Source organism: Nyctibius grandis, chromosome 10 (genome assembly GCF_013368605.1).
Source record: "Nyctibius grandis isolate bNycGra1 chromosome 10, bNycGra1.pri, whole genome shotgun sequence".
NCBI classification, from domain to species: Eukaryota; Metazoa; Chordata; class Aves; order Nyctibiiformes; family Nyctibiidae; genus Nyctibius; species Nyctibius grandis.
In genome coordinates, this window is record NC_090667.1 from 25266963 (window position 1) to 25286162 (window position 19200).

The window sequence follows — 19200 nt, forward strand, 5'->3', positions numbered from 1 at the left end:
CCCCTGCCCCTCTCTAGTGCCCGCGAAGAAAAGCGAGGGGTAGCAGCAGCTTTGCGGACCGCCCAGCCCCTGGCAGGGGTACACCGCAGCCCCCCCTCAACACTGCCCCAAAACCTGAACCAGACGGGGGCGAGGAAAGGAATTCCCAGAACAAGTGCCTCATTTAAAAATAAAGTTCTATTTTTTTCACCCGCTTAAAAAGTCTTAAAATTTAGAAGTGCAAGACTATAGTACAGAAACCTCCTGCTGCCCCGGTCCCCAATGGGCACAGCGTGTTGCCAGTGCGCAGGGCAGCAGTCATGCAGTTTACATCATCAGTAGAAAATTTTTTTGTTACAGTCTGGGAAGCCTGAGGACTATGAGAGATGAGGCAGCCAATGCACTAACACAGGCAAAGCTGAAATAAAAGAGTATCGGATGCAAGGATGGAGAGGTGTCAGGCTGGCGCAGGAACTGGAAACGAGTGGAAAAAGAAAAAAAAAAAGAGGGCAAACATTCCACATCTGTAGCAGTAATGCACCAAAGGGAAACTTGTACCTCAAAACAGCTCCTGAGCCACTTCCTATTCACCTACGTTCATATAACCTTGCTGACTCGAACAGGGCCGTGTACCTATCAGAGGGGAAAAAACTGGCCTTGTGTTTTGGTGTCAAGAACTCCTGTTCCCTTCCTGTCACCTGCCTCTCAAGCAGGGCCAGTCACTTTACTTGAAGAGCCAACAGTCCCTGTGCTCTGCAGGTTTCGCCTTGGAGTCTACGACTTTCTGTACGACAGCGATACAGAAGTCACCCTGCCTGGGCTGCAAAAGCAAGTCCTGCTGTTTTCCCAGAGAGTATAGAAATAGGATCTGCGCGTACAAACCAGGACTTTTACCACCTTCAGAAAGGGTGTTTTGTTTTCTTTTAAAATCAATAGAACTGCTGACAAAGATCTAGTTTCAGAAAATTTGAAAGAATTTGCACTGTGCAATATGTATTACTGTTCCTCAGCCAAGCATCTCAGCAGTCTGTTCAGGAAGTTTGGCCGCAGCTACATGGTCTAGCTTGTCTACAAACAAGGATTCATAGCAAAGCATTTTGTGGGGGCATGGGAGAGGGAGGAGACAAAACCCCATTCTCATCTAGCTCAAAGCTGGACAATTATGTAACAGAAGTGAGAGTTCTTTGGGATTAGGAAACTCCACATACCTGTTCTGCAAAGAGATTAGGTGTTATGCTAGTTACATTTAGACAACAAGAACACCAGCTTTTATCCTAGTTAGTACTTTGCACATTACATTTTTAAAGAACAGTTTAAACATTGGTTCTATGCACTGCAAACTGCTGGGTCTCAGCAAGCCTTCCCCCACGCCTTCCCTTCCCCTGGGTCCAGTGTGCCTAGACTTTGACAATCATTTGGGAAGGGGAAAAGAAGGGACTGACTTCTAGAATGTATCATGAGGAGGGCACAAAGAGGCTGCTGCTGGGAGCAGAGGAGGGAATGAAGTCAGGAGACAGTGGCTGGAGCAAGGACCTATCTACCTCTATGGCTCCAGCCTAGAGAGAAGCCAGAACAGGACAGAGCAGGAACACAAGGAGCCATGGTTACTGAGATCTCTCGCACAGCAAGCAGCACAGCTCCCAGAAACCACGGACTCCTTCCCTGCCCCGCTCCCTGGCTCCAGCCACCTCTCGGCAACTCTGCTCCACCCTCAGCCACTTCTGTTGTAACCCCCACTCCACTGCCAGCAGCTCCTCGGCAGTATGGTCCCCCATTCCCTGAGGATGCATCCCACACCAGGGAAGGGAGGGAGGAAGGAAAAGGCCTCTCAGTTTGAAAATTTCCACTGTGTACAACAAGCATGGCCACAGGATCAGCTCCTACGACAGCTACTCTTTTAAAGTGATGTATCTCTCTTGTTAAAATCCATCTGCCAATTATACGTGCTGCAAATACTTGGCTCACATGTCTCAGGTACATGAAGAAGGCTCCAACAGCAGAGTTAGCTTATTCTGACATGCAGGAATTTAGCACTTTCCCCCCCTCTCCAGTTTAATCTTTGTCAAGTGACATTATATAAGAGCAATAGAGTATATGGGGATGTATCAAAGGCAGCACTTCCACATACAGCATGGAAGAGAATCCCATGAGTTCCCCACAGAGGCAAAGATTTCCTCAGATCAGACTCCAGCTCCACCTTACAAGTTGCAGACAACATGTTCCTGGTGCATGTGACATATACACCTGTGAAATCCTGGCATGTGGCCTTGCTTCCTGTAGCAAACAGGCAAGATCAGCATTTAAGTAACCTTTTTCATGTTAACCCCTACCAAGATGAACTAGGTTTTCGTATTTTTATTTTAGTGTATATTTTACATTAGAAAAAAGAATGTTAATAAAAAAGCTCCACATGCTCCTAACAATCAATTTTCTGATAAGTCCCCACCAGTATCAATACTAATATACAAATAAATTAAATTTTGCTAGTTAATTTTCTGCCTGGCTTGGTGCAGGCTTTGCACAAGCAGCGCACCTGTATTCAAGTGCCTGTCCTCATTGCTGACATGTGCCAGGGAGTGTGTTGTACATAATATTTCATCCTCACAACGTAGTGGCGTTTAGTCTCATCTTGACAAATGGGATCAAATTTTCTCAGCTATGTTACCCAGCAGGCACAAATAATCATTACCAGACTGCATGGCACTGTTATAACATGGATTGTTTCACTCTGCAAAAACCCTAAGCCTTGATTAATAACTGTATGCTACTATTCCCTCATCAGTCACTTTGGCAATACAACACCCTCCCCACAAAAACAAGTAAAGCAAAAATCTATATGGAAGACCTAAAATTCATCAAATGCAGAATCTGACCTGACTCAAGGCATATCCCTCGGTGTTAACCTGGTCTCTCCCCTACAATTCCTCTGTTTGCTTTTGTTTGTGTAGCAGGATTTGCACAGCTGATTTACAAGAAAAGAGATGTCACATGTAATCATACTAAATCAGGGCCTCTGCTGGTACTGTCGGGTCAGACACAGCAGAAGCCACTCTTAACACCAGCCAGTCTCCTTGTGCAATGCCAATGCTACAATGCCCTGGTTAAAGGAGCATCAGGAAATCTAGCTGAGATATTTTGTAACCTCCTTCAGTGCCTAGGAGGATTTTGGGGTCAGAGGAAGGGAGAGGTAGAGGGGGAAAAGCTCATTAAATTTACAAGCAGATTAAGGAAAAACACTCCACTGCCAATTTATTTTTAAAAAGGGTTGTGTGTTATTCTAAGGTTTGTCTGTATAATTGTACAACCGTTGAAAATTACATAAATTGTAATGATCTAATACTATTAACAGCCATTCAGAGAAAAAACTCCCTCCCCTTCTGAAACCATCAAGGGCAGGAGGGAAATGTCCCAGGAAATATGCCAATCTGAACTCTGGCCTCTAGCCTGGCAGAAGCAGAAAAAGAAAGATAAGAGAACAAACTGGACTAAGATGTGGTGTTTGCATGTGTCTGACTTGCAAGGGGAGGGGTGGCTTTGTCCTTGGCCGTGTTGTCCCAGAGGCAGTGCCTGCTTATCCCGGTGAAGCTGCCATCACTTCACTCGCTGCTCTCACCCCTGCACTTCGTCACTTCCTCCTGTCTTATGTGTCATGGAAATCCTTCAGCAGGGTCCTCCGTCTCTGCTCTGCTATGTGCATCTGATTCTCTAAGTCCTGGTAAAACAGAAGGTAGAAACTGTTAGCCTGAACTCCCCAGAGAAGAGCTCATTTTCTTCAGGGAGAGACTAAGCTCCAGCCTGAGAAGCACCAACCTTCACACTTCACACGCACTCCGGATCACAAGACTGCAGCTCCTTTTCCTTTTGACGTGGGCTGCCTCTGCAGTTACCTAGCTCCTGCTTTGTCTAAAAAGCTATGCGCTTAAGGAATCTGCTCTTCACTGGAGGGCTACATGCAGCTTCCTCCAGAGCTTTGTTGGTCCCATTTCAGTTTGCAGGACCCACTGCAGCCCTCCCTCCTCTCCCGTAAGGCAGTGAGCACTCCACTTCTACAACATCTGCTGGCTAAAGGTGAGTTTCTGGATCTAGTTTCTCAGAACCCTCACTTGACTGCCTTAGTGCTCCTGCAGAAGCATTAAGCCCAACAAACAAGATCTGGCCAGCAGGCTCAAGCAAGCAGAACACTCACCCCTCTGTCATAGCTGTCTGCTCGCTCCACCTTCCATGAGAGATTTTCAATTTCAGCTTCCAGCTGGGCCTGCTGGTATTCAAACTGCAAAGAGCAAAATTAGAGACAGCAACAAGAAACTAGTTTAGTGGAGCAGTTTCATACCACACACTTACACTTGAGGAGCAGACAGATGCGTTCTGCTGACAGCTGTGCTGGCAGTGTAGGTTTGTGCCTCCTCCTTCAGCTACACAGCATCACCCCCTTCCAGGAGTTTCTTGTGTAAGCACTCCCCAACCTGCATCACTCAAAATTAACCCAGTCAGCCTAAAAACACTGCAAGTGACAAATATCGCCTAACTTGTCTCATTTTGCCACAAACAGGTCAGGAAATGCTCTTGTGAGTAGCTCTGCAGGCAGAGCAGAGGGACTGTTAACCACTGCTGGGAGTAGTAACTTATTCCACTGGCACAGGCAGATCCAGAAGAGAACATCTGTCCGCAGCCTCAGAGAATACATGTGATGCTACAGGAAGAGACTGGACAACAGGTTTTAGTGAACAACTGAGTCAACGAAACAACCTCTTCAGTCAATTCAGGGCTATTTTTGGACATGTCCAGTGCAAGGGATGCTCGAAGCCAGCAAGGAACTTACAGTAGGAATAAAAAGCAAAGCTACACCCTGATTCAAGGCTGGAAAAGCTATCCTCCAGCAGCTCTTCACATGAAATACGGCCCATAGCACTGTGGTAAGTCTTACCAAGGAACAAACGCACACTTCAAGCCTCAAAACATTCTGGATAAATTGCTTGTTAGTGAAAGTGCAGTGAAGTGCCCTGGGAAAATAATGTAATGTATCAGAGGACTGAGCTGCTGGTCAACTCAAAGTAAAGAAGAAAGGCGTAAAACCACCTATTATTTGTCCTGTCCTTAACTCAAACTCAGGACTAATATTTCAGACACTGCCAAGCTCTGGAATCCAGCCCAGCATGCTGCCAGCTACACCCCAAAAAGCTATCAGCAAAAAAAGGGCAAAACATCTTACCAGCTTTTTTCTGGGACCAGATTCCATGTAGTAGGCATATGGATATGTGTACTGCAGGGTGTAACGACACTGTCCGGGAGTGGGAGGGAGAGAGAGAAAAGAAGGACAAGAGTCTCAGACGTGGAAGTCAACACAGTCCCATCTGCATGACCACTACAGGCTAGAAGCTACCTTCTGACGAGGGTGACCGGACCCTTCATGGTGGAATTCCCTACACCTTCCTTGGCAGAGCTTGTGCAGTTAAAGTATAACTTCACAGAGGCCACTTCCAGATGATTTTTGACTAGTTTATGTTCTAGGCCAGAGGTACTGTCCCACATACCCACAACCCCTAAATTCCCCTCCTCGCTTGGTGCTGTGAGTTTAGCATTCTCGTGTGTGTTCTCTTCTCTGTGCCAAACAAGCCACAACTACCCACCTTTGCAAGTAGTTTTGCAGCATTTTGTAGGTATTGCCAGTCTATCCACGTTCCCAAGTTGTTCATAACCCTTTCTTGGATTTTCTCCTGGATTCGTTGGTACGTCTGTGCCTCCAGCTGCAGGCTTTTATTGTGATTCTCCCACTGCAAGGGGTGGGGAGATGGGGAAAGAAAAAAATGACATGAGACCAGAATACCGCTGCTGTAAAAGCACAAGCTCTAGCAAGCAGAAATTGAAGTGGGGCAGGAGTCCAGCAAGGCAAGACATGCTGTGGGCAAGAATGGCAAGGCAGCGCCTCCAGTAACAAGTGCTGGAGGCTGCATACAACAAACCGACAGCAGCAAAGAGCAAACCCAGCTCCTCAGACTGGGAATGCCTCCTGGTTGCACAATGACCTTGTGTCTAACAAGATGGAAAGTAATGGTGATTCCCCTACTTAAATGATTTCTATAGAAAGGTCAAGAGTTTAAATTAACATTTAGCATGGCTCAGCAAACTCCAACATCCATGTGCACATTGCAAGCGTGGCTATTTCCCACAGACTGTTGGTCTGGAAGCCAGGAATGAACACATTTATTTTATCACACGACTTGGTTCATGGTGTGAAGAATAAACTCATTTTAATGGGGAAACAAGTGAAATGCATCAGCATTGAACCTCTACCACGTTCTCTTCTAGAGATGCTGCTCTAGAATTGCACTGTATGGCCAGGTGCATCGAGCCTGCTGTGTGGACAGAGATGCTCTGACTGCAACTTTAAAAAATTATTACACAAAAATTGAGGAAAACTTTGGCAGAGTCAATGCAGTATTGAACATGGCAGAGTTTATTTACTCTTTGTCTCTATAAAGACATACTGCAAGGAACTGAAGCTCCCCGATCCTGGAAGGAAATGATTGGAGCAATATCTATCTACTGCAGCAGCACTCAGCCTACAGGAAAACAGTACAGTGGCACACAGGTAATACTGATTTTCTCTAGCATGAGGAAATACAGGAGCGAATATGCTTTGCTTTGGGTACGACATTATTGGTTTGGATGACTCACAGGGCAGGATTTTGAGCAAAAAACAACAGGGCCTGAAAATTCTGCACGGATTCTCTTTGGGCAGATTCTTGCACGGATTGCTGGCAACGACCTTTGCACCAGGCAGGGAGCATTAAAAGGCTACAGCAGCTCTGGCCAAGGAGATGTCTCCTACCCTCTCAAAATAGAACAAGTACTTCTTAAGGGCCTCCCTGGCCTGTGCTTGCTGACTCTGGTTTACAATATCAGGATTCTCTTTGTACCGACTGCATTCGTAGTACTCGCTGCCGTGAGTCTTCCAGTCTCCCAGACACATCCAGCAGAAGTCTGCAGAAAACAGCGAAAAACCCACTGTGATGAACAGAAAAAAACTTCTGAGAAAGAAAAGCTTCAGGAGACACAGCCCATCTGTTTTCAGATATTTCTGCTAAGCCAAGAAATGTATACATTTTGTATCATCTTGCATAATGGAACACAATAGTGAGCCAAAAATACCAGCCTGTCTTGAAGATTTTCACTGTACAGACTCCCGTGCAACTACGGAAAGTAAATCCTGAAGTGCTGCATCCTGTACACCAAGACCAATGGGCAGAACTGTACTTGTGCTCTGCTCAGGCTGTCGCTCTAGATTAAAGAAGAGGCAGGTTGCAGTCTTATTTGTGAGTTGCATCCTCCCCACCACTGGCATACTGCCCCATGCGGACCTCTAGCTGAATAAAATATGAACAATCAAATCCAAAAGTGAAATAACTCATGCAAAAGAAAGTCTGCCCTCAGTTCTCTTGAGAAGGGAACTACCCAGGTAACTTCAGGTATCAGTGGTTTATGACACTTCACATTAGGAGCCACTGAACTGGGAAGAAAGAGGAGGAAAGAGAGCAATAGCAAAACCCGCCTGACAGTTTCCTGATTTCAGAGCAAGGCTGTGAGTGTTCTGCTGGGAAGGAAAAAAGATGGAGATTAAGTTGCTACAACAGGAATCACTTCTATGTTACTCATAATAAGAGACCGAAATTTGTATTTCCAAAGTTCACTAGCCTTCTCGAGCGTTAGTCACCATGGTACCTTGGCACTTGCCTGCTCACCCTTGTCACAGAGCTCCATCAAATCAGTCCAGTGCTGCTGAGGACCCCAAAGCAAAGGAAATGAGAGAGGACAGTAATCTTTAATCATCTTCCAAATAAGGTTCTGATATTATAATATTTCCTGGTGGCACACTTAACTTAGAAGGCTGAATACAAACTATCTTGCTCCAAGGCAACAGAAATTAGCTCTGCCATGAAAAGGTAAGTGCAAGAACACACTGTCATTTTGTAGGACCACAAAATTAGCCGAAGACATTCAGCCTCCTAATTGCACAGGGGTGGACTGAGAAGCGCACAGATAATGTTACGCAGAACAATTCACAGCTCCTGCAGTTTCATCTGAGCGGAAGCTCATTATTTCCATCACTAAGCAGGAAGACTTAAGCTGATCTGAGTCAATGGCTCAGTTCTGCCAGTATTTTCAGCTGATGACAAATACAATTACATGGAAATTAATAGTCTCCTCTGAGATGGGTTCCAGTGTTAATATTATTGCAGAGATGGAGACTTCTCTATACAATGGATAATATCAAGGAGATGGAGCCCAACCAGAACCAAATCAGAATCCAGCTGAGATCACAGCCAGCAAAAAAAAAAAAAATAAAGCTATCACATACACGTCTGTAATTAATATCCTGTTCACCTTTTACTAGGGGGAAAAAAATATTTCAGTCAATATTCACAATTTGTCTTCATATCACAAAACAAGAGAAGTGAACATCATCGCTAACAAACATTGCAGAGAAAACTGTTTCCAAATCCTACTTACCATGCTTGCATTTGGAGCATTGCTGAAAAAGAAGAGACAGGAGGCACTGGTTAGTGGAAAGTGTGGAAAAAAAAAAAATCTGCTTAGAACAAGGAAGGTCTGACGTGTTCAGGGAATTGCTTACCATGTGATTGCAGCCTCCGTTCTTTTCGATACAGATATTGCACTTGGGACACTGGGGAAACAGAAGCATTTGTTAGATCCAGCTCTGTCTCTAGCAGCCTTCTGAAGAATGACACCACTTGTGTGATTATTCCCCTCCTGCTTTTTTTTTTTTAAATATACATACTCATATATGAGAATAATAACATATATACACCCTGTCTCCCACCAACTCCTGACAGGTCCATTTAAAAAGGAGGCAGACAGGCAAAGCCAGGGAAGTTACACCGCAGCACTGGACTGCTTGCTCAAGAAAACAAGTTTGGTGGTGTTACTCCTTGTAAAACTAAAGGACTCACTGAGTCACCATTTAGCAGTTGCTCAGGCACAGGGACATAATTAGATCACATATGACGGTAGCTTCCATAGCTACTTAGACTATAAGATAATCAGCACTGTATCCTGCCTTCAGCAGCCATTAACAGATGACAAGTTAGCTAGCTGCAGAGAATCTGGCTGACCAGTGAGAGCTGCACACTTCTTTGCTCCATCAGCAGTCCACTGATGCCCTGGAGTGTCCAGTTCAGTTACATTTTTTGGGTCGCACAGGTACAAAGAAGGAAGTGAGTTTTGCTGCTTTTTATAAATTTTAATGGCAGGCAAAATGTATGCCAGGACAATGCTCCATGTAACAGAACTGTATTTCTACAAAAGAGCATAGCAGAAACAATGCCATCACATGTTGACACCTTCTCCAGAGAAAGAAGGGAATTCACGATCTCTCGTCTAGCTAAATGCTCACTTTCCTAACACAACTGAAGCTTGCAGCTAATAGTACTGTCACAACTGTCATTGGCTATGGTAGAACAAGTGCCAGCTAAGAACTGTTTTGAAGTCAGGCCACAAAATCCCCAAAAGACATTAAAAGTTCCAATCTGCAGACAGCTAATCTAGAGGACAAAGGTAGTATATCTATAACTTTTAAAGATAATTCTATAGGTAGACTAGAGGGCACAATATGTAATACTATTTCTTTTTCTTGGGTTTAAATTTACTAGAAGTACTTCAATGTCTAATTTACAGACTTCATCTACCCCATTTTGCTGTCCTTGCCAAACCAAGACTTTATCTCCCTCACCTTCCCGTTCACAGTATTGCACAGAGTTGTTCAGGTTTAAACACCACTAGTGCCTTATTTGGTACTGACTCCACACTTACTACACTCTCTCCTTCCATTTTAAATACATCTCCACGGATTATTTCAAAGTAGCCATAATCCTTTTGCCTGTGGGAGGGCAGCACACCTGGCTGCCAAAGACACTCACACCAGGTCTGGAATAAGGACCACCAGGTCCTTGCCGCAGAAGGGCAGCTGGACTTCCCAGACAAAGAGCTCCCAAGACATTCAGTTGTGTTATATCACAGTCCCTAGGGAGCTGTGAGAATTTGCAGTCTGTGAAAAAGCAGCACACAATGCTACATATGTATAGAATTGCATCTTGCTTCCCAGGCAGGACTAGAGGACACGAAAAAAAATGCAGGTGTTTGTCCTTACATCTTTAGTGTGAGCACTGATGTAGTTGGCTGTTTCGGAGTCATCTGCACACTTGGTGAGCCATTTCCGAATGGTAGCACAGTCTGTGGGTGCGTGGTACATCTGCCGACACTTAAAGCTTAATAGGGGGAAAGAAAAAAAGAAAGAAAAAAAAAAAGAGACATATCGATTTCCAAGGAGGTGACTCAAGAACTGAGGTTTTCCTGACGACCAAGATCTAGTAGGCCAGGTGAGGGTAAGGGATGCAAATGCACATGTGTGTTACTAGAGTGCAAAGACCAAGGCTGAACTCCAATAAACCCCCAACCCTTGTGCAGAAACAGGTGTCAGGATGAGAGTGAACTGAGGCCTTCTGTGACACATACCTCTCTAGAGTCTACCTATGTCTGCTCTAACATGACTGCAGAAGCCTGGGGCATTCCAGTGCCTTTACAAGAAGCCTGATTCCAGTGGTAGATATCAGGCACCTGCACTAGCATAACCTTACCAGCCCCAGGTGAGTAAGGGCCATTTGCAGGAGATACCTGTAAGCTGGGTCTCCAAACCAGTTGTATTGTGCTCCACAGACATTCTCAACAGCACTGATTCTGGAGACCCAGGAGCAGAAGACACTCCAGCAGCCCTGCAAGCTATCTTTTTTTTCTGGTCCCATAAACATTTGAAGTCAGACAAGGGACATTAGCTTTTCTATTCAGCAGAAATTTATTCTCACATGACCCTCAAAACACACCAGACGCTCTGGGAGTCAAATACTTGTAATAAACTTAAAAACTCAATACCAGCAGATAGCAGCGAGGCCTCCTCATCCATTACCGGAATCTCTACCAGTCACTATGTCTGTACCAAAATTTGTAACCTAGCCAAAATATGAGAACGGAAGATTTGTAATCCCTTCATTACTTAAGCTCTGCATTCCCTGGTTGTCTGAACATCCAACTCCCAAGGAGTTTAGGGAGCAAGGGGAGGGCTGACCACCTGCAAAAGTCAGACCCCAAGTGTCCAATTACTCATGCTAACTCAAGTTACAAACAACTCTAGCAAAGCATTTGAGATGCTTCTACACACTGAACCTGTTGGCAAGAAAATGGAGTAGCTCTGAGGACAGCATACATTTTCCCCGTGATCTTTAACCTTCTCTGTTTCTTACCAGAAGACCTCATTGCAACGATTGCACTGCACTCGCCGGGCTTTTGGCTCTTGTACCTGTATGACCATAGGGCAATCTGCACCAGGACACAGCTGCAGCTGATAATGGCTCTGTGAATATAACAAGGTGGTAAGATCGGCAGTGGGTGCAGAAGAGCATTATCTTTATCTGTTCAAGTTTAACCACTCCTATCCTCCAAAATACACAAGTCAATATTTCTTGTTGAAAAAGACAGTGAAAATTGTCACCAGATCTTAGCTAACAGAGCAGACAAACCTCTTGCACATTAGGAAAGGGAGTGTTAGTTACAGCTTCTCTACAACATGGAATTCAAATGGAGGGTTACAGACCAAGTAAGCACAGCAACACAACCATAAGACTCCACCAAGACAGTTTTACTCCATTTGAGCTCTTTCCCCATCCTCTCCTTATACCCCAGAATGTACTCAGCTGCTCTCCTGTGGTGGCTCTTTCCTCCCAAAGGGTGTCTTATTGAAGAGAGGTCACACCACTCTTTTGCCACTCTTTTGTACTACTTTGCCGCTGCTTGAGTGTTCCCAGTCTGTTTCCAGTTACCAGAATACTTCCTGCACATGTAACCCTTACAATCTCTGCTTTAATTTCCAAAAACCTCACACAAAATTTACTGAGCAAGCCAGCTCAGTTGGGCTACACTAAGTGCCTTATTTTTCAGAACCTAAAATATCTATGCAAGAACAAAAAGGACTTTAAAACTCAGACTAAAGTTTGAAGTTCTCAGCTGCAACACTCTGGGAATTCTGCTTCAGGAAAAGAGCCAAGCACCAGCTAAGGAGTCACTGGGTGACCTTACAGTAGAATTTACTTTGGCAACCTGCTAGAGCATTTTGTCAGTGAAGCTGTCCTACAGGAACAGCCACATCATGTTTATCAGGGACAATTTTGCTGCAGTTACTGCATTTCTAATCAAAGATGCAAGACACTTCAAACAAAATTTCTGCAAGCCATTGGTGAATTGACCCAGGGTATTTTAAAATTGAAGAAACCAATACCTCCACATAGTCCCTGAAGAGGTAGCGCCTGTATTTGTCTTTCAGCTCTTCACTAGGCAGCAATGGAAACACAAAGTCTTCTGGTGTCCGAAGTAGGCAGTCCTGAGCCATGCAGGAGACCCCTGAGAAGAGAAAGCAACATTTTAGCACAGCACAACTTACACTAAGGAGTGAACGCACAGAGAGCATTCAACACAGTTTCCTAGGTGCCATCTGTTGTTGTGGCAATAGGAACACAACTGTGAAACAAATCTATCAGGGCTGCTGAAAAGCTGAAGCCCAACTGTCTTCACCGAAAGATGACAGTGCACATGTGCATCCAAGACCAGTAAGTGCTTCAACCAGTATTCACAAGGTCAGATACTTAAAGTAGAAAATTGCATTTTACTACCATGCCAGCATGAAGGACAGGCTAGGAAAAGCCCAAAGCAACTCTGGCAACTACTGGCTTCTCTACCCAACACAAATGGAACAGATGTTTGCATCCACAAGCACTCCAGGGGCAGCGCAACGACACATCACCAGAGATGCAAACTCAAAATGCAGCAGATCTGCAGTTCCTAACTTGTTACAGCCATGCTCTTGAGATAAGGACAGAAAAGCAGCGAACGGATCTATGGACTTGCATGTTTTGTTAGGCAGGAGTAGCACTCTCCTGGTGGTATGCCAACACTAACCAGGGATTCAGGTAAGACCATTAGTTCAAGTTTGTCACAAATACTCATTCCATGCTCCGCTTTCTCACTACTGAGACATTTTAGACAATTCAGCCAATCATCATCATAATGGCCAACGTGGCAAATACAGATCCAGTACCATACCCGCCTTGAACTCACCGACGCCGACACCATCCTTGACAAGCACTGTACAATGCTGCTCCCAACAGCTGCGACAGAACTGGTGCTGACAAGCCAGAGAGAGCAAGTTCTCCTTCCGGACAAACTGCATGCACACCGCACAGTGATGGGAGGAATGTACCATTGCCTGGGAGAGAGACAAATCAGCATTACGGTGAAAGTATCCCAGCTCTCCCAGAGTATTCTCACCTCATCCACAGGCACCTGCACCACCTTCATTGTGACAATGGTCTCAGGTGAGCTCCAGGCCAGAACAGGTTCATAAGCAGCCAGTGTGTTGGGGTGCTGCACTGCCCTGACAGTCAGTCCTTCTCATGAACCTCTTTAATCTCAGGGAGCACACCAGACTGACAGTCAATGAACAGCTCCTGCCTCTAATCTAGTGCTACCCAGAACTCTCCTTTACTTTTCTGGTTCTTCCTCTTGCCTTGTTTGAAAAATGAGGAAATACATCATTGTGTTAGTCCTTCCCTGAATTTACTGATATTCTTTGTTAGCTGGTCAGACTCTATCATTGTTCCACAGGCCCTGGAGAGCAGCTATAGCTGGAAGTGAGCTTAGCATTGCTCTTTTACAGGACAATGATTTTAGGTGAGGGCAAGCAACTGAAGATGCAGCATATAAAGTCTTTATACAGAGAGGAGGAGGAGTTCACAGACCATCATCTCACACCTTTTATCTTCTGCCTATGCTACATTTGGCAAAGCAGTCATCATCCCTTCAGCTTAAAAGGATTAGAGGGTTTGTTTCAAGTCCGGCATAATTCTGCTATTGCTTCACCAAAGCACTAGGAAGCAGTCTGGATCTCCCCTTGGGTAGCACAGAACTAATCCCTAGACAACAGATCCAGCCTCTAACACATTTCAGCTCACCCTCGGGACCTGAAGAACTAGGTCTAGCACAACACCATCCAACTGCTAACAGCCTTGTAGAGCCTTGCTTTTATGTTTCTATTTCCCCTTTCACTGAGAAGTCATATGATCACTTTCTATCTACTTAAACCTTCGCTACTCTTTGAGAAGCTTGTGCAAAACAGCCCTCAGCTTCCATGCCCAGCTCTGCATGCCAGAGACACAGAAGAGCAGCAGCATGATACCCAGCACATGACCAACAGAGCTTGTTTTATAGCATGAACAAATGAAAAGGAAATAAAGCGACTTTGTTCTAATCAGCCTCACTTATGGACCAGAACAAGATTCACCAAGTCTGCAACTGCATTGATTGCCTGCATCAACTGCTCAGCTCGAGCAGCAAGCATATTGCCTCAAACCTTTGCAAGCTGTCCTTCTGAGCTTACCACTATAGCTTCTCCCTATAGGCTCAGTTGCTCTACAGTATGAGCATCTGCCCCCAAAATATCATCATTCTGCATTAGGAGCTGAAGCACAGAGCAACTTGCCCTAGCACACACAAAGAGACTGTAATGAATTGGCTACCAAACCAAGTTTGCCAAGATTTAAACTAACCTTTTAACTGTAGTATCTTTCTTCCCAAAATGAAATCACCATTGCAGTGGAGAGTACTTAAGTGACAGCTGATACAAGATTCAGACAAATCTCAAAATACATGGACTTATCTGCAGGTATGTCAAATACCAAAGATTTTTTTTTTCTGGACTCTAGGCTGCTAGTTTATTTTGAGTCCATGAAGCTTACTCCTGTCAGCTGTTTTAGCATTTTCACTCTCTGCTAGTTGCAAGTCAGCTCAGATGCCAAATCAGGATTTTAAAATCTCCCCTCCCCCCAACTCAAAGAGTGTTTCTCCGCTGTAATAGTTTATCACTCAAAATCTGACACATGGCAATGTGTTCCTGGGGTAACTGTGGATTGTACCAAGACACCCACTGTGAATGAAACCTGTAAACATGCAACAGGAAGTTTCTATTTAAAGTGGGGAAAAAAAAAAAAGTGTCTAAAGACCTGTGTATCCCCTGCTGCAAAAAACAACCCATTGGTTCAAGTATCACTGCTGACTAGCTCAGCAGCAACATCACTTGGAGATTTGGCTTAAGCATCCCTGAGCAGAGCACTGCAGCAAACAGTCATCTCAGGAAAAAAAACCACCTGTGTCTCTCTTCCAGCCACAGACAAGCTCTGTTCACTCTGTGCAGCCAGAGCTTCCATTTAGTGTCTTTTATAGAGAGAGCCGAATTGAAAGAGGTGGCCAAGCCCATGCACTCTGCTCCTTCCACTGTGTACCATCACTCATGCCAAAAAAAAATGAGCTTAATGTTCTTGAGGCAAGTAATTCTTGAACACTACCTGCAAGACAATAGCAAAGCTGCTATTTAAATGTTAGACACCTCTTGAATGCATTCTCATTTAAAAAGTAAACCCGGCACTGAGTTAGGGTGTTGCACCTGAGCTTGCAAAGGGTTAATATGGGACAGACTATGCCATTAGTAATGCAATCCTACGATGAGGTGGGTCAGAGGTGTCTGCCAAGGGAACAGACCAAAATAGTTAGCATACTTACATGTTTGGATGAGGTGGGCTGAACTCGGGCGTCTACTAGCAATTGGGCAGCATTAGACTTGTGTCTGAAAAGGCAATTGAAGAATGAGCAAATCAATTTCTGAATACATTTTGCTTTGTTAAATTGATCCTTCTCACCTGAATAAATAATAGGCTCTGTGCAAATGGTAGGGTAGGTTTCAACAAGCAAAGTGGAAATGTGTCCTGTGTGAGGCTCCTTCACATAGTGAGCTGAACTCTCATCAACAAAACTTCATGAGAGTTTCTTCAAAATCAGAAACATGAACAATACTTCACCCCGTTATGGATTAATATTTCCCTCATACTCCTTGATGAATATTTTTATATAACTCTCCCTCCCCCAAAAAATTATTTTTGAAGCTAAGACTTTCTATCCATACTGCTAGAGCAGTCCTAAGCCAGTGCCCATAAGACACTCCAGTGAGGCTCCTGTCTCCTGTTCCTTTATAAAATCAAGCTATCCTGGTTAGATCTCTTTGACTCTAGTCTATTATCTAGTCAAGTATTTACTCTGTGACAGATTATCACCCTTTACATATGAAGCTGTCTATCAGCAGCCTTAGAATTAAACATGTTTTGCTGTTTGTGATTTCCATTGCAGAGGAATGTTTATATCTCCAGTAAAAAAAATCACTAGTGAATTCAGAAATAGCAGCATCACTGTTGTGACTGTGCTGTAAATCCTCCCTCCCCACTAGCATTTTTAATTCATATTAGAGATTTTTCATTTGATAACATAATTTTGTACCAAGACAGAAGTCTGAGGATCAGATCAGCTGGAGAACAACTTGCAAAGTCACAGCTTTAGAAGTAAACCTTTCCCAAATTCCTCTTGTTTAAATCTCATCAATTGACCTGCAAAATCACCCTCAGCTGCTATGCAGGAATCTCACCCTCCACATTCCCCAGAGAAAAGCTTTCACAGGATGCATAGCAACCAACGAACGAGACAGTTATCAAAGATGCTGCAGCAATATCCATACATGAGATGCATTTCCCATATGTTCTCTGGATGAAGTTGCTGGCTACAGGGCCAAAAATGGCATGGCAGAATGAGTCAGACTGATGTGCTCTCTATTTTCAGACAATGTTCAGTTCTGAGCCAGTATTTTCTGGAGGGGCTGCCAGACAGCAATGCCTCCTGACACACTTCCCGTATATGTTTGGTCAGAGTCCGAACCCTCCTTCTGAAATCAGCTGGAGGACTTCATTACAGTGACACTGACCAAGTGACAAAGGGGCTGCACTTCTCAGTTCTCTCACACCATCTTCTGCTCTCCAAATTCTAGTCAGCTTGGAAAAAACCATAACTTATGTTCAGAAGGAGCAAAAACTTCAATGTGAATGTACCACTAAAGAATACATCAGCATCGGCTCAGTGCTCCTTTATGATTTATGGCTCATATGTTCAACACAGAACATATGTTATCTTTCTGTTTGTTAAAATAAGTCAATATAGATGCAGCACTCTCAATCTGTTATCTCAAAGTTTAAGCTAAATGCGTCTACAGGGTTCCCAGCATGACAGTAATTCCTCAGACTGAAAGGCATTCGCCACTACAACCCTCTCCCTGTTTACAAATTTCTTACAGGCAATGCAGCCTCAACAAAAGTGTTTTTCCTCTGCTCCCTGGAATGGACTGTGTGGCCTGCTTTCATGTTCAAAGATGCCTGTTGAAAAGACACCTATGGATCACCCTGAGCATTCTTGCAAAGCAAGGGGGAAAAGCACTGAGCACAGAAGAGAGAAGACTATTTACTTACCTTTCCAAAATCTCTGAGATTTGCCAGTGGAAACTAACTAATACTAGCTTTGCAACAGCATGTGATACCTAGGTGGAAAATAAAAAAAAAAAAGTCAAGTTAGGCATATTTTGAGGCCACACTTCTGCTTAGGACTACGATCTTCTTATAAGACTAATGTACAAGCTCAGTAAAATATCCGAGCAATACTCAATTCCCATTTACTAAATACAATGTTCAGAGCCAGCGCATCTGCAATATACAGGTTGGAATGAAGCATGGGTGTACCCAAACTAACTCACATACTTAGTCACAACAGCACAGAGAGGAAGGAATCAAGAATTCACTGGATTAGCTTATCTGCTCATAGAAGCCCCACATCCAGTCCTGACTCTGGTCACCACTTGAGAGGCCCAGACCAGTCTGGGATCAGGGCCCTTGCTAAGTGTGCAAAGTAGGCACCATGGGGCAGACAGATACCACTTACTGAGCTGGAGAACCAGTAACAAGCTGCAAACACAGGCATGCTGTGACAGCAAAGGGCAGGGGAAAAAAAAAAAAAACATTTTCCCAAGGCTTCACTGTAGAGAAGAAAGTCATATGCCGGACTGGAATACGAAGATGGAAAGCTACTGTGACAGGGACTATTTCCATGCAAAGTTGCTTGCATTACGTGGACTCCTGGCAAGCACTAGCACAGTCTGCGCTAGCCTGAGCACCGTCTAGAATACTGCAACATGACATTTAAAGTCATGTTACAAGGGCACAAGCAAACAAGTTCTCCTTTGCTTCTGTGTATTAGTTTATTTCAGAAGAAAACAGACTGGTCTGCTAGCACAAAAAGGCTCGTACCCACCAAGACCACAGGCATCTGCTGAGCTGCTGGACCTTCAGCCTTCCTCTTGACCCCTTCATGCCTTTATCAGGCCCACAGAGTTCAAACAAAGCAGGTCTCCTACAAACAAGACACCTCTTCCAGAAGGATTCAGAAGGCTCACGACCCCTGCCTCGTCACCCGTCTCTGTGCTAGGAAGTACCTGGGCAAGCCCAGTGGTCTGCACATTCTGCATTCAGACAGCCTCTGATGTTAAAGGGCTCTACCTCCTGCACTCCAAGACAAGCTATCACCACAGTGCCTCTCTTTCTACTATACATATAGAAAACACAACTCCTTCTGTCCCAGCTGCAGGAAGAGCTCCTTTTCTTTCCTACAGAAGCTGCCAGTCCCAAACATCAGCTGAAAAGCCATAAAGCCTTCTTGAATCCTGCTACAGGTGAATCACAGGATCCGATGTACTGGTAATACAGATACACAGCAACCCCAACAGAACCCTGGAAGGAAAAACAAGCAATGGTCACTCTTTTTACAAAACAGACAGGCTCTGCACACCTAGGGGCAGCATATTCATTGCTCTTCTAAATCTACCCCACTGAAGAGGTGCAGTTTCACAACACAACTGACCTATTCCTGCCACATGATACTGCCCCAGCTCTGCACTGGCATTTATCGGCACTGGACGGTTGGTTCAGCAAGCTAAACCAATGTAGCACCAATACACAATGCAGTCGGGGTTTTTAAACTGCTCCTGCCCATCCCTATTTTCTGATTTGCCCACTTCGCTGGCCACTAAGAAATCCCAATAAAAAAAAGAGTAATTTTCAATGTTCAGATAATAATTTTTCTAGAACTGAAGCATTAGCTCACGCTGTGTAAGATCTGGTATGTCACCTTCCTCGACTTCACCAGCGATGTGACCCCCAGAAAACAAAGGCTGCCCAGGCA

At 44.5% G+C, this 19200-nt stretch overlaps 1 protein-coding gene across 3 annotated transcripts in view; it reads right to left on the bottom strand.

The window, feature by feature from the left end:
• Positions 1-2319: 2319 nt before the first annotated feature.
• Positions 2320-19200, bottom strand: part of ARIH2 (ariadne RBR E3 ubiquitin protein ligase 2) — a 32964-nt gene continuing 16083 nt past the window's right edge. For 2 of the 3 annotated variants that reach the window (XM_068409625.1, XM_068409626.1), the window contains 13 exons: positions 17439-17506; positions 15655-15718; positions 13159-13306; positions 12323-12444; positions 11292-11401; positions 10145-10262; positions 8612-8662; positions 8488-8509; positions 6809-6960; positions 5607-5750; positions 5189-5257; positions 4166-4249; positions 2320-3691 (listed from right to left, as the gene is read on the bottom strand). In XM_068409625.1, coding sequence (XP_068265726.1) covers positions 3620-3691; positions 4166-4249; positions 5189-5257; positions 5607-5750; positions 6809-6960; positions 8488-8509; positions 8612-8662; positions 10145-10262; positions 11292-11401; positions 12323-12444; positions 13159-13306; positions 15655-15718; positions 17439-17506 — 1224 coding nt within the window. In that variant the 3' untranslated portion in view covers positions 2320-3619. Of the gene's footprint in view, positions 3692-4165; positions 4250-5188; positions 5258-5606; positions 5751-6808; positions 6961-8487; positions 8510-8611; positions 8663-10144; positions 10263-11291; positions 11402-12322; positions 12445-13158; positions 13307-15654; positions 15719-17438; positions 17509-19200 lie in introns of all 3 variants that reach the window. The other variant, XM_068409627.1, reaches the window with a different exon arrangement.